At 35.7% G+C, this 24061-nt stretch overlaps 1 protein-coding gene across 2 annotated transcripts in view; it reads right to left on the reverse strand.

The window, feature by feature from the left end:
- The window catches only part of cunh11orf49 (chromosome unknown C11orf49 homolog), a 66929-nt gene that overhangs the window by 16966 nt on the left and 25902 nt on the right, over positions 1–24061 (reverse strand). For both annotated transcript variants that reach the window (XM_007887654.2, XM_007887655.2), the window contains exon 3: positions 8291–8421. In XM_007887654.2, the coding sequence (XP_007885845.1) occupies positions 8291–8421 (131 nt within the window). The remainder of the gene's footprint in view (positions 1–8290; positions 8422–24061) is intronic.

Raw genomic sequence — 24061 nt, forward strand, 5'->3', positions numbered from 1 at the left:
TTGATAACTGGGATATTCTGTGTACATTGTGTATTATATAAAACGTAAAGCAGGGATACTGAGATTTGTGCACTGCTCAATTCATAATTCAGCTGTTTAATATAATAATAATCCTTGCATTTGATATAGCGCCTTACCACATTGTTGAAACGTCTCAAAGCGCTTCACAGAATATATTGTAAAGTGAATTGACTTTGTATTTTGTGGGTGAAACGCGGCAGCCAATTGCGCATAATTACCATCACAGATCATTGTGGAGAAACAAAAACTGCACATTTTCCCTTCCCATCTAAATTTCTAATCTCACACTGGTGACTTGCTTGTGAGATGCAGGATTCTATCTCTCTGCCTCACTTGATCAGGCACTTGTAAGTGACAATTAAGTTAATATGTACAATAGTTTCATTATAGAAACATAATTGGGAAGTGCCTGTAGTTAAACCAGTTTAAAAATGAAATGCAATTTAATTGCAAGGAAGTTATATCCATTTAACCAAACTTTAGTTGCAATTATTTTCCTAAGATTTACTGCAAATTTGATAGAAATGCCGATTTAAGAGAATAATCGCTGATGGTAATATTATTTAAAAGTGGCAAACTGCAGAGAATGATAAATACAGAGAATGCGTTACAGTTAATATGTTACATATTCTTATCCAGATGAAATGTACAAGATTCACTTGTAACAAGAACCATTTAGTGCTGCTACAAATGCTCAGACAGTTACAAATTATCAGTTTCTAAATAGTTTATAAATATAGGTCAAGAGATAAAAGCTGTTTCTTTGACAGTGTTGTCATTTTTTGCTTTCATTTTGATATCTTAGTAAAACATGAGACCGGGTTGGAGGAGCAACATCATACATTTCGCTTCTCAGGAGTCCTCCATGTTATCACTAAGGTAATTACTCATTTCCAGTTGCAGCAGTGCTGACAGTTGATGTCGTTCTAATCAAAACTGGTCACATTTTACAAAAGCAAATTGAGTGACCATCTAATATTTTGAGCCTCAGCCAGGGTGCAAGGGGCACTATAATTGGCTACAGCACCTTGGGTTAGGAAGGGGAAAGGGTTCCTCTGATCTTGCTTCAGTGATTTTTACTAGAGGTGTGCATATGCGGAGGTCAGGAGAAAATTATGCTCTGTTACAAAGCCCCCACACAGGTGAATAGACTGCCAACATTCGCTGTCGAGACTCGCACATCAATAATAACGGTGACATATCAGCATCGGTTTGATGCACGATCATATTGACTGTCAATCCAAATTACATTGTGTGAAAATAATTAACTTAATAATTTGACACTTGTAAAATTTCCTGAGGTAAGAGTTCTCTCAAAATTAAACATTAATAGTTTTCTGTTCAACTGAAACTTGAAATGAATAAACCAGCCTAACTTGTTTCACAATATTTGGAAAACAGCACTACAAATTAAAAGGGGAAAAAATATTTAAAGCAGCATTTTTTGAATTCATAATAAAATCTGTATTAGATTTCATTTTTGCTGGTCTCCGAACGAATGATAAGGAATTATTTTTGTTTTGACTCCATGAGGTTTCGACTTGATGTTTTTTTTTCCCTTTATCTTTAACATTTTCACATCACAGTAGTAGTAGTAGTATATAACCTTGTATTGTGCATTTCTGAGATACGAAAGTTATCACTTGATAAAATAGCTGTTGCACTGTAGTTGGGAATTTAAAATAATAAGTACAGTTTTCTTCCAAATATTCTCCCGATAATATTTAGATTTTCCGAGGCTATGTTTGGGTTCTAGACTTGATGTGCATGCTCTAACAATGGTCTGATACTAGATTGGCCTTGTGAAATGTGTGTGTGTGGGTTAACCTCACTCAATCCAACTTTGGGAAACAAAGAGAATTCTGTTTAGAAGAAAGTAACAAATATAATAGATATGCACATGGCATCAGCTGGAACATTGGAAAATTATTAACACATTGTACCAGAACATTGGTACATCAGCACATTGCATCAATGGATCTTCATGACAATACAAGGCATAACAAATAAGAAAATTGTAAGGAGTGTGAAGTTTTTTTTAAAAAGTAATGCATCAACTCGATGCAGCACTCCCACTCACACAGACTTCAAATGCTTTTTTTGGAAACTTGCACTTCAAGCATTCATTCATCTAGCACATATCTATTTCTAATGTAATCCTGGGTGGTTTGATATGGCCCTCCAGCACCATATAGATGCAGGCTTCATATTCACAGGTTCAGTAATTTAGTTTACAGTAGTGTAACTTGAGTCAAATCTTTTGATGTCTTTGATTACAACTGACTGCAGCAATTCTAAATGGCCAAAGCAATTTTGGCACCTTCTCGACAGCTGCTAGGATTGTTGTGCTTTATAATTAGTACCTATCACACGTTTCAAGTGAAAAAAATACATCAGTGCAAAACAACTGGATCACTTTTACAGAAGAACATGAAAGCTGAAGGATTTGTGTTTAATCCAATGATTTGACAATTGCTTCACTTGCTTTGTTTATTGAACATCTTGTTGAACCCTCAGGCAGCTCATTTAATGGTTTGCTTCATGTCAAGGCTGAATATTGACCAACTAAAATTCGGAAGCCCTATTTTTTGGTTGTACTGCAGCACCAGGATATTCAGATCAACTAGTTTTGGTGCTTGTGACAAACTATTATGGACATTACTCCTTTAACCTTTCCCCCGATTCAAATTGTTCCACGTGCTCTTCATCCTCACTAAAATCAAAATTAATTCCATTGGCTCCTCATCTAACATATTCTTTAGTAACTCAAGGTTCCACAGCTCATGACATCCTTCTACAGTGTGCATGCTTTGGTGTCGACTAACTACATCTTGATTTATTTCACCAATTAATAGCACAGATTAACACAACTCAGAAGAGAAAATGTAACAAAATGAACCGCACTGCATCTAACACTTCTGAAAATACTAGAGCATATTAGGACTATTCAGCTCTTTAAATGAAACAATGAGATTCCAAGGCAGATCAATTCCTTCTGATACTCTGGTACGAAGGTAACTGTGCCACATTTCAATCCTGCACAAGAAACTCTTAAGAGTTTAGAAATATTTCTATTCTGAACAAGTGCAATATTAATCCGGTTCTCCCTCAGCATCGAGAAACTAATTTACAATTTTTTTTTACCGCTCAATTCCCCTCTGAATTGATTCTTTACAAATAACTTTGTGACTGCAAGGCTTTGGCTTGCATCCCACAGAGGCTGCTGTCCCTGCCAGCAGTAATTCTCAGATGTCTTAGATGTAGCTTTTGTATCAGAAACCTTGTTCAATCTTGTTGCTTGGGCCTGAAATGGAGACATTGTTTTGGTGGAAAGCCACCAAATAAATCAGTTAATAAAAACTGTTACAGCAGTCTATAAAAAATGCACAACTTTGATAAGATTAGTGCTAAAATGAAAGATATTTTGATTCACAGCTTTTATAGCAAAACGTTCTTTACCAAAATATTCGTGTTTTAAAATAAGTTCTCACGTACTATCACAATAAAGCACCACCCAAATAAGTATTTATAACATGGGGATCATCGAATATGGTTGCAACATAAGAAATCTTGAAACATTTTATATATCTTATGCAACACAAACTATTGGACCACCTGGTTTAACACAGATGTAGCAGCCAGCAATTATGCTGAGTTTATACTACATATTTGGTAGTCAATAAACTTGAAACTGGGGAAGGTTGTGCGTGATCATCAAGATTATTGCTAAAGTGCATTATAGCGCCACTCCTGTGAAAAATGTAGGAAATCCTTCAGAAGTCTTGCCCATTTGTGTACAACTTGACACGTGTAATGGATGTAAGAGATTGGCTGATGAAATCTGCATAGTGAAGGCGAGGGAAACCACCAAAATAGGCTTCAATTCTTTACTACACACTTCACCATCACTGATGTGCAGACATAGACAACAATAACATTGTTGCACCAAACCTTAAGCTTTCAATTAATTTGGCAGCACTTGAGATTATTGTTGTAGTCTATGTGGATAAGGACCATATTTGTCAGTACAGCTGTAATCAGCTTAGCGGTTAAGAGCAATTACGTAAACAAACTTGCGACTGCCAGTTTGTTCTGTTGCTTTACATGCTAAAGTTGGCCAATTGCTGCTGCACACTTTACCTGGTCTCGTGTGTAGTGTGTGTGTATCTTTTCCACATGAACTATGTTGCTATAATATTATATCACCCAGCCAGAATTAATTGTAAATCACCATTGTGGTCATGAGCTTTGAGAACTATTTCAACCTGGAACTTAACCAGTTGCTAAAAGGTATTGCTGTACCTTACATATTTACACTTTGTTTAAAACCAAATCCCACCCTGATTGCTTTTAGCCCAGGTGTACAGATCAGAAACAAATTACAGCAAAGAGTTTTCTCAATCACATTGTTTCGTTGTCAGCAGTCTCTTTATGTGGATTTAGGTGTTTCTTTTACAGGGCATAATCTTAGAAACTCCCTTTGCAGTTCAAACAGAAAGCATCTGAGGTCCACTGCCCATTTATAGTCCATCCCATAGAGACTATATTCAGTTCAAGCAAAGACTCAAACTCTATACCGTCTTGTAGATTTATCTATCGCCACATTCAGTTCTTTATTAAATCACCAGATAACCTAACTAAATACTGAGCTTTCCTTTACTGCAGAAAGGGCAGGAGATTCAGAATTAGCCGTTTACTTCCATTTGCGATAACTCCACTTATTACTTGGGAGTGCAGTGCTGAGGTCGATTTTTCTTCAAAAGGAAAACGTTACCATTGATACTTGCAAGGCATACATTGAAACATTGAATGAAATTCAGCTACAATGTCCAAACACAAATTTGTAACAGTAAAAATGTGGCTCAAGACCCCCACGTTACGATATTGTTTATAGCACGGTTGCGTTGAGGGTGTCAAGAATATGTAATTATTTGGGGGTTCAATCGGATACGTCTGCACACTTAAGCAAGAGATCTATAACTTTATCCTTTTCATCTAGAAAGATATTTTAATGGGCATTTTACTTAAGCAATAATCTACATTATGCTGTGGAACTCAGATGCTAGATATAAAAATTAAAGCTTTGAATAGTAAACATTTGAAATAAAATGTAAAATACTGGAAACACAGTGCACCCAAAAAAGAGAGAGGGATGGGCTAACACTGAGTATGATTCTTCATTGGAACATGTTCATTTCTCTCTTTAAGCTTTGAATTGTATTTGAAAGATGTTTTTCGCTTATTGCACAACATTAAGCCATATTTAAAGTTTTTTTAAAATTAAAAGCAGTAACTGATTGTAATTATTGTTTGATGGGGTTTACTCAGCCGAGTCTGACTGCGCCTGCAAGTTGTAGAAAAAATTGTGAGCTTTCATATTTGAAACAGCTGTCAAATGTAATATTGGTTTAAGGAGCTTTTATATTCCATACAACTGAAAAACAAGACCAGAATTGCTCTGATTGTGCCTAATTCATTTCACTTTGACTAAGAGATTGTTCAGATGTTGCAGTTCTGACATCTCTGCCAAGGCCTTTGTTCTGCAGGTGCAGCAGCTAATCTACCGCTTATGGGCAAAATATGTTTTTTGCAGGACATTGCTTGACATTTTGAACTAAACTTTGAACTACTGTACAATAACTAAGAATACAGTATTTCATTCTGTGAATCTACATAAATTAATTTCAGATGAAGGCCTCTGTACTGTATTTTTTGTGCCGATAGCAGGAGTTATAAGAATAATAAATATTAATCCTTATATTTGATATAGGATTAATATTATTATTATATATGTGATCTCGATGTCGCAAAGCACTTCGCGGGATTTACTGAAGTGTGCAGTGATTGTCTTTTGTAGGCAAAAGAGGTAATTTGTGCACAGCAATGTCCCACAAACTGTCGTTTGATTGTGAAGTGAATCTCTCAGGACCTAGGAGACTTGAGGAGATGGTTTTGCCAGAACATTAATTCCATGTCTGGAGTATAAATTGGTTCATCCTACACTCCTCCTAATCCCCACTCCTGTCCCCTCCAATGTAGTCTATTGCCTTCTCTTTCATACATCCTTGGAGTTTCCTCTTAAATGCACTGATGGTTTCTGGTTCAACCACAGCTTACGGTAATGAGTTCCACATTCTCACTACCCACTGTATAAAAAAAAGTTCCTCCTAAACTCTCTTTTACATTAAGTAGCAGCTATCGTATTTAAGTCCCCCCGTTAAGAGACTCCCCAATAAGTAGAAACAGCCTATTTATGTCCACCTATTCAACCCTTCAATAATTTTAAACACCTCTGTCAGGTTCCCTATTAAATGCCTCATCTCCAAAGAAGAAAACAGTATCCAGTCTTTGTTGATATTTGTATCCAATTATCCTGGGTAACATCCTGGTAAATCTACACAGCTCTCTCTGATATTACAATATCCTTCCTGCAATATGGTGCACAGAATTGCCCTCAGAACTCCAAACGTGGTCCAACCAAAATTTTATATAAATGTAACATTACTTCCTTACTTTTGTACTTAGTGGGAGCTAGACGTAAATCTAGCTTCCTGCTCCAAATCACTCTAATGTTGGCAGTGATGTTGCATTGCTTCTCTTTCAGCAGTGCTGTAAACATGTCATCATACATGTCAAGCAACAAAAGCTAATCATTTTATACACAAGTAAAATGACCAGTTAAATGCAGTGGTAACTTTTTTTTACGAATCAATTATGTTTAAAATTAATGTTTAATTTTACTGATCTGCGAGATTTGTCAATTATAGTGTCAGCTGCGACATTTCTATTTAAAATGATAATTAATCATTTAAACTTCATTAAACATTTAACTATTGAAAGTGCTTTACCTTTCTATATACAGTAAGTACTTTAGGAAAGTGGTCAGAATACAAACCTTGGGGCTATGAGATGAACTCTAAGGAAGACAAGATAGGAAGCAGACATAGAAAATAAAAGAAAACCAAGACTTCTGTTAAAACCATTTTAAAAGAGAGGTGGAAAGAAAATATGTTCCTATGAAGAAAGCAAAACATTGGAAAGATCAAGGTCAAATCAGCTGAATAAAGAAGTCAAATGTAGCCTAAGGATTGAGCAGAAATATTTAACAAATACAAGGAAACAAAAAGTAGTGAGGACAAGGATTCCCTTTTCTCCTTAGTTCCAGTTGAAAGCGCAGGACAGTCCAGCTGTGGGTATTTCCGTTGAGATCAATGTAAGTCTTCTTTCGTACTAAGACTTGTAAACCGCGCCCTTTGGACAAGTGTAAGTTGAGACCCAAGGTGGGGTTAAACTTCGGTCTTCCCTGGTATTCTGCTCCAGCTTGTGGTTCTCAGCCAGTTCACTGCATGCTTAACAGGTTGGAAGTCAGGAGAGGGTAAGTTAGCTAGCAATTATCCTTTAATTGAATAAAAATAAAAGATTCTTTGATTCCAATACCAGATCTAAACTATTTTAAAGTTGGTACGAAGTGTGCAACATGCTATTTGAAATAAAACACATTATCAGATCTAAAGTGTCTAATACTGACGTTGAATACAGTACTGCATAGTGAAGCATGTAGAGACTTCCTCCTCATCCTCAGGTGATTGAATTAGAAGTCTTTCTCGGAAGATTCAGGATCAAACAGCACACCTTTACTCAATGAATTCAGTCTGAGATTCAATTTATTTTCAAGTACAAAAGTTTTGTCAATTGAGCAGTTAGATGGATTAACGTACAGTCACAACCTCATTTAGTGCTTAGAAGAACAATATTTCATCCATGAAATTCATCTTTGTTTTAGACTAGAATTCCAGATTATTAACTAGGAAAAATACCCATGGAAAGTAAATGAAACAAAATACGCATAAAACCAACTAGTGCAATATGGCAATTATTCAATAATCCTCGTACTACAGAAAAACAGATTTCAGTCAATTTCCTGATTAACCCTATTACACTGTTTGTGGTTTGGCATTTTTACAGAACAAATATAGTATAAATCAGTTTTACTTCACCACTAACCACATAAACACTAAGTAACTGTGATATTACTATTGAACACAAATTCAAATAAGAAATGCCTTCATCAAGCAACCAGTAATGGCACAGGTAATCTCTTCGTTTTTTAAAAAAATGCATGCATATCTGAGTTAATAAATGTTAGGACTGGTTTTGAAAAACATTACAATTTTACTTATATTTTTCAAGCAAATACAGGAGTAAATCCATCTTTGCAAGAATGTCTGTGACACTGTATAATTATCACCAAGTTGCAAATCTGACTTACCTCCATTTTTGCCTATCTGACGGAAGCAACGCCAGAATATTCGTAAAAACGAAGCTCTGTTGTATTGGGTGGCTTTGATAAAGCTGAATTCACGGAAAAGTACGTGATTCCCAAGTCGGACACTGTTGAAACTAACAGGAAAGAAAAAATGAAATTAGGTCCTCTGATGCAATTGCCATTTACCATCTCTTTTTCAATGCAAGGGGAGGTAAACATTTAGTGAATAATAATATAATAATCCTTGCATTTGATATAGCACCTTATCAAGTCGATGAGACGTCTCAAAGCGCTTCATAGAATATATTGTAAAGTGTATTTTGTGGACGAATAATGAAAAGGAGGGGCAGTGCAAATGGTTATGACAGATTGGAGGATATCAATATTTTTAATAGGCTTCTCTCAATACTATGTTTTTTAAAAATGCCAATGCTTTACATGTCTTTCAAATCAAAGTGCAGAAAAGATTATTGACAGCATTTTTAGAGAATGTTATATATTGCAGTTTTTTCACACTCAAAAGTTTCTGTTGAATATTAAACGTTTAGGTAATAAATACATATTATACAAATAGAATAGAACTGAAGTCAAAAATAAAGGATTATTGTTTGTGCAACCAATCATTCAGTTCCGGTTAATACATAACTTTAAAAAAAACAATTTCCTCCTCTTAATCCTTGTGTCCTGAAGGTGGTGACCCATGCTAGCATATAGTCCACAGGCAACAGCAGCTCTCTGTTATCTCATTCAAGTGGTCATTCTTCAAGTGCGAGCCTAGACGCTGAGTATCCCCAGGCTATTCAACTGTGGGACAGCAAAGATGACCTAAATTCCATCCCCATCAAATGTCCACACACACACACACACATTTCCAGTAGGTTTTACTTGATGATTACTTCACATGGCTTACTTCAAAGCTGCTTCACTTGACTGTTTTTTCATCTTTATGACCCAGAAGTACACAGACCAATTGCATCAACCTTCCCACTACCCAAGTGAGATCAACTAACTCACCACAGACTGGGGATCGAATCTCAGACATTCCTGGTCTCTATGACTTCTACCACAAAATGCATTGAGATTGCCTGGTAAACCATCAATAAACTAATAAACAACCACAGTTTCAATTCTGCCTGGACTACATTTGACTTTTTCAGGCATTTCATCCAGTTGATATTTTTTCTAACTGGTTGATTTTCCTCCCTGTTTGCAGTTTGGCTGGCCAAGAAAGCAAAGTTACATTTTTTAATTTTAATCAAAGTGATTATTGTTCCTAACCACACCATGAAATGTATTAATTGTGATTCTTTTCAAAAGCTTAATGAAATAAAAAAGTAAAAATAATTCCAATTAACCCAAGCACAAATTGTTTTATTTTGACCCTCAGACCTCCTTCTTTAAGTGATTTTCGGAGATGGATTTCAGCTCTGTCTACACTGTTTTGAATTATGTTTATAATGCATTTACGCTGTAGGTTTTGCATTTAACCTCTGATTATGACAGCCTATTGCTGCCAAATATATACTATAAACACTCTGATATAAATACTATATCAGAGACTTATATATTAATTCCTATTAAAATCTTAAGAAATGCAGAATTGGACCCACGTCTACCATTTCGGCTTTCTTACTGCATATATTGCTTCATCAGCTAAGAATTTCACATCAGTACCTGAATATTCACATGTAAACAAGGCAAGTTAAATAATCATTTCTATTTCCTTGGCCATGAACCTGCCACTGTACAGGGAAATGTAGCAATAGTTTCATAGTCAATCCACTCAGTTTGCTAAGAAATGCATGAGAGAAGCCAGGGTAGCTCATTCTAATACTTCTTCCCTTTTCCAATTCTATTCTTCACTTGCTCCCTCTGCCATTGCACTCAAGTTTAGGACTCCCCATGAGGGGAGAATTGTAGGGCATTTCAGGTTTATAAAAATTGCAAAATATGTAATTCCCAGTGACATTTTAATCTATTTCAATGAAACTTGCTTACTATCACAGTCAAACTCTTATCGTGGAAGTTCAAAAATATTTCCATGTGCAGTAATTTATTCTATTTTATCATGTAAATGCCTTAAATTCTTCTGGGCTTATTCATCTCAGTTAGCCACAAAGAATCGGAAGTAAACTACTTTAGTGTCGAAGGATGATTTTTGAAGACCCAAATGAAGTTAGCGCAAAATTGTTTATGTTCATGTTTGGAGACACACAGCAAAGTAAGTTATTACACAATGAATTTCCCTGCCTTCCCTCATACTTTTCTGAGCAAACTGACTGAATTGCCTGCGAAACTAATGCTACATCTCTGTAAAGTAGCAGCAGGTTCACAGTGAGTGAAACAGAATTGATTATTTAACTTGTTTTGTTTGCATGTGAATATTCTGGCACGTTTTATGCCAATGTGGAACAGTGGCACAACAGATTCCACTTTGGAAAGACGAGTTGTTTCACATTCCTAATCATCCACGTGTGGAGATGCTGATCTTAATCATGTAATAACAGTTCAGGTAATTTGTGTGTATTTTCTACTTTCAAGCATGACGCCAGCCCCCACCCCCCAATGACATTTTACAATCCTGAATAATACACATGGTCATCTCCATAAATATATTCCATTTATATTTATACTATGTTGCTACTAGGTGGTGAAATATTGCTGTTGAGATCCCTTGAAATGTAACAAAACAGCGGTAGAATATTAATGGTGCCTTTGCACCTAGTGGAAGCATTGATATTTGTGTATCTTACCTCTTTAGGTCTGTGACATTAAATAGAGGTTTATTCCAGCCCTGCCATCAATTGCAAAGATTCATTATCAAGAGAGGATTCGTCCTTTCATCTCTTTGCTTGCATGCTGCAACATTTTTCATTTTTATTTAACCATCCTACTGAAAAACAGTAGGATCTGATGCTCACACGAGTGAGTGGGACCTGTTTTCCTGCTAAACCATTCTGTAAGAGCACTGATCTAAGAAGAATATTTGCCATTGCTTAAGAGCCAATAAGTTTATTCAGGAATCTATGCAAACCTGGGCAGGGAAGGAGGGGGGGGTGGTTAAAAAGGGAAAAAAGTGCTATAAATTGAGCAGAAAAACTAAATTCTTCTGTCCCTGCACATTATGCCAGTTGAATGTTTCCATGTGAATGTGAGAGGAAACTGTGCTTCACGACTGGGAATTCAGTCAGCTTTGGAAAAGCTATAACCTATGCAACAGAGAGTTATCTACCACTGGGAGAGCTGTGCGAGTGGATGTTCACATCCATTGTTACAATACCACTCACAGTTTGTATAAATATACTGACTGACTAAAAGTCTGTAAACTTGCGATAAGATTATAATAAAGACAATGATTGGCATTTAATAGAAACTATATTTAATTTTCTTAGGTTATTAAAGAAACCTATATCAGGTCTTTTATAAGCAATTAATATTTAATGTGTCATTTCACACTAAATTTAATCTGTTCCAGAAAATAAATAGATAATTTCTGACATAAATGGAACATATTGCAAGGAAAATGTGATTTATTTGTTTGAGGAAAGTATCACTTACCTTTATTTTTCCAGAAAGTATTTTAATTATATTTGCACCCCCAGGAATACATTTTTGTGGTGTTTATATATTTCAATACACTAGTGTCTTGGTTGGTGTACAATTGTTTTCCTCAGTATATCAAAATAATTAGCTACAATAAAAAATCATGTTCCAGAGTCATCAGTTTTTGAAGCTGTAAAAACAGAATATTTAATGAATACTAGTTTTTCAACCTCAATTGATCATACTCCAATCCCATCAATCATTGGCATTACTCACCTGAAAATAAGAAATTTGGACCAATATCCTTCAAAGCTGAAACCTCACTAAGTCGCATTAATTTCTTGCACAAAACGCTTCATGTCTGGGGTTCTCACGAAATTTAAGGTTCCATTCACTTTAAATCACAATTCCATACAGACAAAGTACCCAAAGAGGTTTAATACTGGGGCAGAAGAATGCTACTTTGGCTCAAGGAGAGATCTGTTCTCACATTATTTTGAGAAACTTGAATGAAGGTCCAAGACCCACTGTACAGAACACCACTAGTGTTGAAAGAGGGAAAACTGAAGTAAAGATGTCTATCAGGTAATGCATTGCTTGGTTTTTAAAACCCGACGAATTGTAAGGGAATACTGAAGGAGTTTATATGTGAGATGGGATCTTGGGAGTCTAACCATAAGCTGTTCACTAGCCCGAGCAATGAATGTACTTGATTTTGATATATGTAACATCCTATCCTCGGGGAAAATTAAAAGGATAGACTGCAGGTGCTGAAAATGCAAAATTGAAAGGCTGTGCAGATAGCGAAAATAGCTTAACATTGATGCTTAACATTTCTTCAGAAGATGAAATTAAAGAGGAGATATTGTCTCAGTGTATCGGAATATTAAAAGTAGTCATGCATCCATAAATACTTAAAAGGATATATTGTTGCCGATACCAACACCCAGTACTCAGTAAAACAAGATTATCATACCAATACCAGTAACGTCATTAGAAATTGTCGGAGTACAAATACGCAATATTCCTTTAGAATCGGAGGTTGCGATAACTGAATTGAACTTCATGTACCATTTGTATTCGTCTTTATCTGGTACATAGTCTTATACATACTAATCTTATAACAAGTAGCTTCCAGTCGACCGTGTGAGGAATTTAACACTATTTATACTTTTTCAACATGGTTTAAAAATTGTCATGTGGTAACAGTATTAAAATGTAATCTGTGTTTACATTCCATTTGAAAACGTCCACAAATCATATACACACAGGTGGAAACGTGCACTGAGGTATTTCTGCTAAACCTGCAATTTCTTAACCATGTCTTGGAAACAAAATGTCCTACTTCAAGCAGGAGCTTGTGCAAAGTCTGCTATACTAAAGTGCAGAATTCACATATATAGGCAGGATATTAACTTGTGTTATTTGCCTTGGCAACTGTTTCCATACAGCATGGTTGAACTGGCATGTCAAATATTTCCTTGTGTACCTTTAGTTGGGGTCATTCTTCATTACTTTACATTTCTTTACGTTTTTAAATGTAATTAGTTATTTGTCTGCCCAGTTTCTCAAAGCATTGAAAACAAAGCAAAATACAAGTTAACAGAATAAAGCATTAAATATATAAATACAACTAGTTGTGCACCAAATGTCCATTTAAGATTATAGAGGTATTGCATTCCTGGTTTAATTAACAAGCTACCTTTGTTGATACAATCATCCAAGTTCTGCTGTAGAACATTCACTTTGGGAAGTTTACGGAACTAAAGTGCATTTTGAAAACTGCAATCGGGATACCAATGGGGGCTGAACACTAATTTCCATTGGCTGCAGAACTGAACTTCTTTATTCCACCTTTTTACCCATAAATCTCTTCTGTTCTCAAGAGAAGTCTCTTCCACTTTCAGACCAGTAATTCAATTCCTTCTTTCCTCTATTGAGTGCAATGACCTTGCTCCGCTGCTTATTTGCCAAGATAACAAAATGCCAGTGCTCTTTTGATCAGAATCCATTTAAAGGGCTGCAGTAACTTAATCCTCATTTTGTGATACTGGAATAAAAGATGTTCCCTGCCAGGCTGTGTCTCATTATCAGACAATACCTTCTTAAAAGGTTAAGCAAGATGATATGGATATAATAATGTAAGTACATGGCAGGCTGCTTTATGCTGGGATAATGTCATTTTTTTCATCTTGGCATTTGGAAGTGAGAATCTATGAAGAATGGGGTGTGGCTAAATAATAAGACTTACAGATGGACAAAGAATAGGAAAAGGACTCAACAATGATGACCATTAATGAAAGTGTGTGAAATGAAGGAAGCCACATTCCATAGAACCCGAGAAATGTACAGCACAGAAGCATATAATTCATTTCTACAGTGAAAAAAGCCTTCAGTTCAGTCTTCACATTCTAAAAGTTTTTTTAAAATATTCTTTCAGTGATTAAGTGCCTTGGGCCAATGGATAAGCTTAGCAGTAGGTATGGGCATTATCTGTCAACATAATGTTGCCACTATAAGTGATAATGGCCAACACAAACAATATCCATCCTCCATGATTTTGTCCCTGGTCAAATGCAACAATTTGGTCAGTGAAACCTTTGACATTTCCATAGGAACCACTGATACTCTTTGGTCAATCTTTAAGAAGGAGACAAACTAACATGATACGGGAAGAAACCCTCGAGCCAATTTTTTGTTCCTCAAAATAAATGGCTTTGATAGTAAGAGCAGAACTCCTGCTCTTGTAGAAATCACAGTACGATGTTGAGTCTGCGACTACAGTTCAGACCTGCCAATCAGCAGCATTGCAGTGACTCGGAAGTCCAATAAAAGTATCAGATTACTATCTAACATGATTTTTAAAACATTTAATCCTCTCTACCATCTGAAATGTTAATCTGTAGTTGACATAATATTCCAGAGTTTCCAAGTCTTGAGTGCCAAGTGCAAAACATTGGCCTTATGTTCAGCAGATAGCATTCTCTTAAATAATATGACAGTGCAGCAGATCAGCATAGGATGGTAATTCATTAATTTTGAGGCTATGGTTAGGTTTTCAATAAAACTAGAGTAAGTCTTTTCCAAATACTATAGAAAACGTGAACCCCCAAATCAGTTGTGCGTGACCCTAGAACACAACAAGCCACATTTGTTGCCAATAACAACATTTTAGAGATTTAAAGAAGCGTGGAAATATCAGAGGATGAAATATTTTAATTCTTTTCTAACGCATTTTAAGAAAGGTTATTAGAATAGCATAATTCCATAGACAAATCAAACAGAAATGAAATAAAATGCTATAAATTTAGTGCAAAAGAAGCCTACAAGTCAAGTACCCATGACACATGACAAAGCAAAAATCTTTATGTGTTAATAGTCATGGCTACTGATAGATGGGTCTGAATATGGCTCATTCGGTGTGATTGTCAATTTATCCAAACTAATAAGATGACTGGCTCTCACAGGGCCATCTCGTGTCATGCGCAAAGAATAAAAACTGATTCATCCCTCTGAGCTAAGTAAAACACATCATCAATAAGTTAATGAAACATTTCAATCCTGGCTAGGAATAACCGAAAGGGCCACAGAGTAAGAGGGATCATAATGAGGAGAAATTCTATCATCAAAAGAAAAAAGACCCTCCATTAAGATGAAAAAAAACTTATCAGGTTTCCTGTTATTTTGGTAACATTTAGCTACTGTCAGAATCTTATTAATAGTCAGATTGTCAGTTTTAGATTAGTGCAAAAATCATATTATGAAGAATGTTCTACATTACATCTACATGCATGAATTTGGCACAATTCGAAAATAGAAGGGAGTTTCTTCCGGTGGTCTGGCCAACAATCTTCCAAATAAAATTGCTCACTCACTTCATGTGGGACATTGCTGTATGCAAACTGGCTGCGCGTTTCATCCATGAACTTCACAGTCAAACCACTTTAAAGTAAATCCCGTGAAGCACTTTGAGACGTCTCAACGACACGATTGGGCACTATTATCAAATGCAAGGATTCATTTTTTTTGGAGACCATCATCTCACTTGATTGCTTTGTTCAGTTTAACAAGGTTTAACTCAGTTTAACTCAGAAACTTTTTGTAGAGAATCCTTCAAGTAAATATTTGATCACCTTAGAAGCCATATGAATCTATGAAGCCGTTTAAGGAATACTATTTGCATAGGAGAAAAACATTATAACTCCCTTCAATATAGAGTTGGCTTGCTTAGAAAGCAGATAGCCAATGGATAAAAAAAATTGTGTAATCAAAGCATGAAAATCCTTTTGTTGTGGAAACAGTACGAGTGGGTTAAAGCAATTTAATGAACTAAGCATTTTTGTTCGAATACTAACAGCTAACAGTATGGAAAATACAAAATATTTCAAATGATGGCTAGTTTATTAACCCTCTCCTGCTTTTGCAAACTCTAATCAATTTTAATTTTTTAAATAAATCTCAGTCAATTTCTGAATTCGCTTCTGTCACGTAAAATTTACAACACTTTTTGTTCCTTTTCGCTAACTAAACCAACCTCTCCAAAAGCCAATTGTAGTGATTCTGTTGCTACTTAGACTGCTTGTTAGCTTTTGTCTTGTTTTTTTTTCCCAGTCTGGATAACATTGATTTCTTTCTTTACCAATTACGCAAATGTGAAGCTTTCCTTTTTAAGTTTAGAAGTCAAACATTAAAACCAGATGCATCATAGGTTAATAATGGTAAACAGTTAAGCTTAAACTGCAGGTCATGGATATTGGAATAATCAAAATAATAAGAGTTCAAGATTTGTTTGTGGTGACCAATGGTCTTAAATTAAAGGGTGCGTCCCAAAAACATGAGCACAACCTATGTGTGGTGAAGGAATATACCGTAAACAACAGAATGTTTTTTGTATCGGGAGAAAAGGAAAAAATTGCAACAGAAGATGTTGTGTTTGTGTTGGATTTCTGTTGTACTGAATATTATATTTATAAATAAATTTAAAAACCAATGATTTTAAATTGTGTTGCACCACTAATGTCCAGTACATGATTTTCACACTGCAGAGAGATGGAAGATTTTAAAAAAAAGTGAAAATCTTCATTAAGTGGAGCTTAAAATACCATGTATAAAATTCATTTCAATATTACTTTTCCCTCCCCTTTTAAGACTGTTTGTTCTTTAGACAAGGAGATGTCAGACAACTTATTTTGAGGCTAGAAGCAATGTCCTTTTTAGCCAAACACTCTGAAATGTAGGTAAGCAGTCCATTGTAGCTCAGTTGGTGATTTATTCTGTCTCTTTCCTCCAAGAGCACATAAGATAATTCACTGTGTAGCATCTCATTAGTAGAATTTTATATCTTTCAGGTGAAACCTCAGAACAACATCATGAATAACAATACTTCAGTGCAGTGTAGCAGTTGTATTGAGCCATCGATCACATACTTGTCCATACATATATATGCATTTACATCGCATGGCATAAATAACTTGCCCCAAATTCAGCGAAACATTTTTCAATTGCTTGAAAGTCTTGTGATCAGTAGGGAAGGTCAAGTTATGGCTCTTTGAATTTGACATGGCACCAGCAATCATAAAATCATAGAAATTACTGCACAGCAGGCTGCCATTCAAACTATTGAGCTTAGGTGTTCACCTACAGAAATACAGTCACTACACTTTACAGTGAATCTGATGACAAACTGACTATAGAGCAGCACTGTATAGTCACCTTAGGAAGAAAAGATTCTACAGTACGTTTATCTTTAAAAACTGCAATATGAAAGAGACTATTAGAAAACAGTTTGCTTGTAGAGCTGCCAATATTTGAGGAGTTTTATGTCACTCATTAATAGGTAGGGGAGAGGGTTTCTTTTCTTTTTGCTCCATGAAATTTCTCTGAGAAACATCAAAGACAAATGTGCAAGTCTCCCACTGGCAGGCCAGTACATGGTTTGAGATATAATGAGCCTATAAAAACAACCCTAGATTTACAACATATTGTGTTAGTAGAATGTTTTTTTATTGCTGAAAATCTCCTAAGTGGAAAAATAAATTCTACTCTGTCTTTGTTGTTACAGTGATCAAAGCAGAAATTCAATCAACATATGCATTCTTCTGACTAATTATGGTTTCTGTAGGAACGATGCATCACGTTAGTGTTTGGATATTTCCTTTTCTATAGAACAAAAACAGTGTCTAATCATGCGAGTTCAATACACCTGGTATCATAGGGCTGTACTGTGTGCTGACTGAGATGAAGGTAAGTGAGATAACAATTGGAGGCTAACATGTTGATTGAAATGATGAAAACTATAGGCACCTGGTTGGAAACTTCCAAGAAAGGATTATGCTGACAAAATCGGTGGGATTTGATGCACAAACAAAGAGCAAATCCGATAATTAATTAACTTAGCTGTTAAAATTCTATGCTGATTCTATTTGAAACAAACACGGAAGCTCAGTGGCAAGGTAGACTGGTGTGATTCTGTAAATGTCAAATACACTGATCAGCAAAAAAATCATAGTTTTCAGAGGAATGTGAATTGTCACTCGTCTGGTACTTATTGGCTTAAAAAAAGTGTCTGGCACTCTTGTTTTTAACAAGCCCAAACCTCACCATCACTGTACAGTTAACTCTATCATTCAATCTCCAAAAGAAATGCTTTGAAACCTCTCCATCCCCAAAGGTAAATGGAACAATAATCCAGAATCTCAATTGAATTTTGTATCCTATATCAGATGTCTTCCTGGGTTTTGGCAGCTCAGGAACCAACGTTTTCACATGTCAATCATTCACCTACCTGTAATTGCCATTAAAATGTTCAGTCCTGTTCCTAATAAAATATAATTCCTGGTCTTTTTGAAGATGCTAATTGATACACTGATGTGGTAACATAGCACAAGGTTTTAGCTGGATTCATTCCACACATCCACAACCATGTAAGAGAAATAAATCTAATTTCAAGTTTGGCTTTGGGTTTGTAAATGTTATTCTAATGCGACACAATTAACCTCTTTGATATAACAACTTCTTAGTTACTGGATCCATTCAGTGAATAATCTCTCATCACCATAAAATGCGTTTACTTTTCCACCTTTGCCATTCAGTTTCACCATGTACAAGTTTCCTATTTACCTATCTTATCTACACTGACATCCACCTGTCATTTTTAAGGCCATTCACTTGCATATAGTGGGAGTGAATACATTTACAATAATTAAATTGGTTACATTTCCATGTTGCAGTTGATAGAAACATGTTGTTTTGGAGAAGAGATACTTCTGTAAGTGTACTTGTGCCATTAGTGATGCTGCTATCTTTGTTATTGTAGCTGAATCTGGAAAAATACTCAATTTATGTATTCACTAAGTTCTGCAAGAGTTATACAGCTTCTTCTGCCATTGCATTCTTTAATATTCCCAGATTTATTTTCAAAGAATCCTTTTTGCTGCATGGCACTGACAGTGTAATTAGTGAAAAGGGATTACTCTCATAGGAATCGCACGCATGCGGAACTAAGGTTTTTGCCCATTCATTGAGGAGAAGCAATTAGAAATGGAACAAAAATGTGTACACGTGATCCGCTCGTTCATCTTCTGTTGTATTGAAGACCAGTGATAGGAAACATTGTAATAACGAACAAAATGTTCAAATTCTCATGCAGTGGAGCTGGCCTCCGCATTGATAGATGGACTATTTGTGACAGTAAGGGCCCACGAACATAATCCTTGTAATCAAGATTTTGTGAATACTTCATTAACCGTGATTAAATTGTTCATACTCCATATATACTCCATTTGTGGAGTCCTGTAGCTCAGTGGTTAGAGCACTCGCTTTGCAAGTGAGAGACCTGAGTTCAATTCCAGGCAGAGGGCGAAACCTTGGGCAAGTTTCCTTACTCCACACAGAGCCTAATAATAATCCCTCCAAAAAACGAAACAATAATAAATTGTTCATTTTCAATCTACGACGGTTTGTGGGACATTGCTGTGCGCAATTGGCTGCCGCGTTTGCCCACAAATATACAGTCAATTCACTTTACAGTGTGTTCTGTGAAGCGCTTTGGGACGTCCTCCCGACGTGAAAAGCGCTATATCAAATGCAAGGATTATTATTATTATTATATATTCAAGCGGAGCTTCAAAGAGAAACACAGAAAACATATATTGACTCAATGGAGTAAAGAGAATGTATAAATCAACAAAGGCCAAGGATAGACCCTTCATCACATAGATCTTGTCTTGGTAACATACCCTTCCGAGTAAGCTCCTCTGAGAACTATTTAATACTTTCATTATTCCCTCTCTGTTAGCATTATTCCCTCTCTGTTAGCTGCTTGGCAATTCTTGCTTCTGGGAAGGAGAATTTCATCGGCTCATTCATTTCTCTCCACCCTAGCTAAAAACACTCTGTAGCCAACACAATTCAAACAGGAATAAATGGTTCATGTTTCCAAACCCTTTTCCAAGAGACTGTTCACTGCAGTGCAGCATGATGAAGAACAGATAAAACGTTCCAAAGATGGGGCCTAAATTTGAGTGGCAGGCTGATCTGAACAAACTTTTATTTAAAAGTTGTCCTGGAAAGTATAAGTTAGCGGGTCTCCTCAAAATTAATTTTCTAAACAAGCTTTAACTAAGTGCATGTTTAAATTGGTGTCGCTGTCAAACTGCAAAAGCAACACATCTGAATGGCTTTCTGTGAAAACATGGCATTAGGTCTATAAATTATAATCAATTTATTTTGAAAGTAGAATGTAGAAGTTGTACTCTAATAGGTCATTGTTACTGAAAGTTTCCAGTCATTTAAAACCCACAACTGAAAATACTCTTTTATATTTTTCACTTATTTAGAAAAGTCACCAGGACAAAATAGATGGGATAACATTTCTTTGGTTTCTTACCCTCGTACCATTTTAGTTTACCAGAGTGCTGTTGTAGCTTTTGGCCCAGGTCACTGTTTTATGTTAGTTTACACATGAGGGTTGCACTGAAGACTTTCCCAAACATTTTCTCTGAAAATAAACAGAAATGACAGACTCGTCCCAAATCCCTTCTTTTGCCTGCTTCACGTTATTTTAGCATATGATTGCTTTGAAATTATTATTCTATACAATTGTTATCGTCTTTAAATTCAATCCGATACCCTAAATACATTTTGACAAGTTATTGAAAACAGTCCCCATTTAACCAACCTTTAACCACACACAATTTTGCCTGACATTTATGGGCAAAACATTTAAGGGCAAACAAAAAAACTGTCTTAATTACCTATTCATGATCATTTTCCACTACCCCATGAGTGTCCAAAAGTAATTTAGTTGTAGGGCACAATAACAATTCAAGAGTATATTTCATGTTTTAACATTTATTTGTTATTCTCTTCCACATAGCGCCACTTTCAACATCTTTGCTGTCATTTTGACCTTCCATGAGCATGACCTTGGTCTGGTGAGACAATCACTGGTTTCTCAATCGAAAATATTTTTGTGAAACATTTTAATATGTTACGGCATTTCTATGAAATACAAGTCAGGTCCTCTTCAAAACCTACCTCTTTGATCAAACTCTGGGTCATCTTTCTCCTCCCCACCCTCTCGGCTCCCACCCCCAGCTTCAGTGCCCAGCAAGTACTGTGAAGCATTTTGGAATGTCCTCGCAACTTGGTGGGTGCTATGCCAAATATAAGTATTATTTTTACTTTCCCTATTTGTACTTCCTTATTGTGTTATCCTCTTTGGTGGAGAATGGTTTGTAAAGTCCACTATAAAAGCTTCTTTTCAGGTGCAAAGCAAAAGATAATTTCTTCTTTACACAGAAGCTGCGTAAAGATGCATAGAAGTTCAGGTCAACGTCGTAAATTTGCTCCTGTTTAAAATAAACTAACTATTAAAAATACAACAACTTATTACAACAACAAAAATGCTACATTTCGCCCAAATTACCACAATTCCCCTCAGTTATTCCATCCAATGAACTTGGATCATTTCAGGGATATCAGGGGAGCAAAACCTCAGAAGAAAAGGTCACAGCAGAATAGTGTTGATACTTACAGCTGCAGAATTAACCCTTTTTACTATACATCATGACAGCACACTTAACACAACGCTTTCTTGATGTTTATGCATCCCATGGTTCTCATTTGCTTAGCTTGTGTTCGACATCACGCTGTTCTGATTTTTTCAATGTTTTTGTCTTATTTTACAGTAATTACTGAAAATAGATTTGCAAAACTGCTGCTTTGCCTTATTTTTCCTCCCAATAAAGTATATTTATCATTTCAGCTTGAAGAATTTTAAAAAAAAGTATTTGAAGGCCTGTTTTTACGATACATGGCAGTTGCTGGAAAATGTGAAATAAAAATGCATCTAAAAATTTGCCTCGGTGCACATAATTCTTCCTCAAAAACAAAATGATCAGTGTAAATCATGTGTAAATATCACAGAAATATTTTTCGGACATGTACAACCAACTTTCCTAAGAGGAAAATGAATGCATGGCAGAAACAATTATATGGGTAGAAACCTCTCATTGGTTCCTAATCACTTTGTCCAGTTTGTATATTTACTGGTGGACAGCCCTTAATAACACAGGTCCACATTTTCAAAAACAATTTTGTGTTTCTACTCTTGATCACTCAATGAGTAATACTTAGCAAAGAAACTGGTACAAATTCAGTCCATTTACAAAGGCAAGTTTGAGGTTCAATCTCTTCTCAGCAAAGCCTATGCTTTGTGGAAAATAGTAAGTTGACACATAAGCAGAAAAGGATTTTACAAGCCTGGTTGTATGGACCACATATGGTTATTCTGTTGTGACAAAAGGCTGTGGAGCAAAAATAATGTTCAAACTAAACTAGATTTTAGCACAATTATCAGCAAGTATAAGTCCTCTGATAGTGATGAGTTATTATGTTCATTTGTTGTCATTGGAATGTAGATTGGGTCTGGAGATAATTTGTTCTGTAAAGTTACTGTGGATTTATACTCAATTTATTTTAAGTGCATTCCCATTGAAATCATAATACATCACAATTTACCTAAAATTCAATGAAATGTAATTGGTAAAATGGAGGGTGTGACATTTGATTGTTAAAATGTAGGAATTTATTTGCTATGATGTTTATAACCTCCTAACACCACTTAAATATACTCAGGACACTAGTTCTCTGGGCTCACCACTTAAAGAGGTCACTTTTGACTTACATACCCTGCAGCTGAACAAATTTTAAGACCAGATTTGACAATGACATCACTAACTAGTTTTCATTTCGCATAATCTTTCAGCCAAAGTAGTCATTCACTTCTTGGCTGTTTGTGAGAGATTGCAGTGTGTAAATTGGTTGCCACTGAACACAGAAACAAAATGAAATGCTTTGAGATGTTTCAACATGATAAGGCAACTAAATGAAATGCAAGAAGTAATTATTATACATTAAAATAAGTTATTCCAACTTTGGGAATCTGGATTTGGAAAGTTTATTTTCAATTTCAGGCTAGTAAAATCTGTTCCCCAAGGTTCTTCTTTGTGAAATACATGTAAATATATTATAACAACTAAATAAAATAAAAACAGAGCTTTCATCTTTATCAGTTAATTTTCTTTAAACTTATCAAAACTGATGCTCTCCATGGCCCATCTAATATACTTTGCCAGTTTTTTTATTCTATAGATTCACATGAATCACCAGAAATACAATGGGTTCCAATACTGCCTTTTTGTTTTTGCTTCTCGTGCATCTCTTTCCTCCCCATAGCTTTCTACACCACATGTGCTCACCCCAGTTAGGCGTTTTTTTAACAGTGGTAATTACAATGATGGGATGCAGCATTGCATTAGCGATGACAGGTCAAATAAACAAATCTTCTTAGGCCTACAGTCTTGTGAACGTTTCTGTATTTTCACAAGGTGAGAGAAGGGTGATTGGAAGTGACAGGCAGACTTTTAAAAATGAAGCATTCTGAAAACTGCAATAAAATTTTCTAATAAAACATTATCATTAAAAATTAACAGCTGACAGGAAAAGACAAAAGAATAGTTGGTGGCTCTTTCAGATGTTTTATGCTATAGAATAAATCAAAAGGCGTTAATAATGGAAATGAACTACTGAGCTCCTCGGGTATTGTTTCACCTAGACCAACTTTATAATACAGCTTCGAGGTTGGTATGACCCGGTGCGGTATTAATGGTTTCCTTAATGATTAAAGTATGATGAATGGCACCCTCGGCTAAGGAGGGTTGGGAATCG

This window comes from Callorhinchus milii, unplaced genomic scaffold, assembly GCF_018977255.1.
Source record: "Callorhinchus milii isolate IMCB2004 unplaced genomic scaffold, IMCB_Cmil_1.0 Scaffold17, whole genome shotgun sequence".
NCBI classification, from domain to species: Eukaryota; Metazoa; Chordata; class Chondrichthyes; order Chimaeriformes; family Callorhinchidae; genus Callorhinchus; species Callorhinchus milii.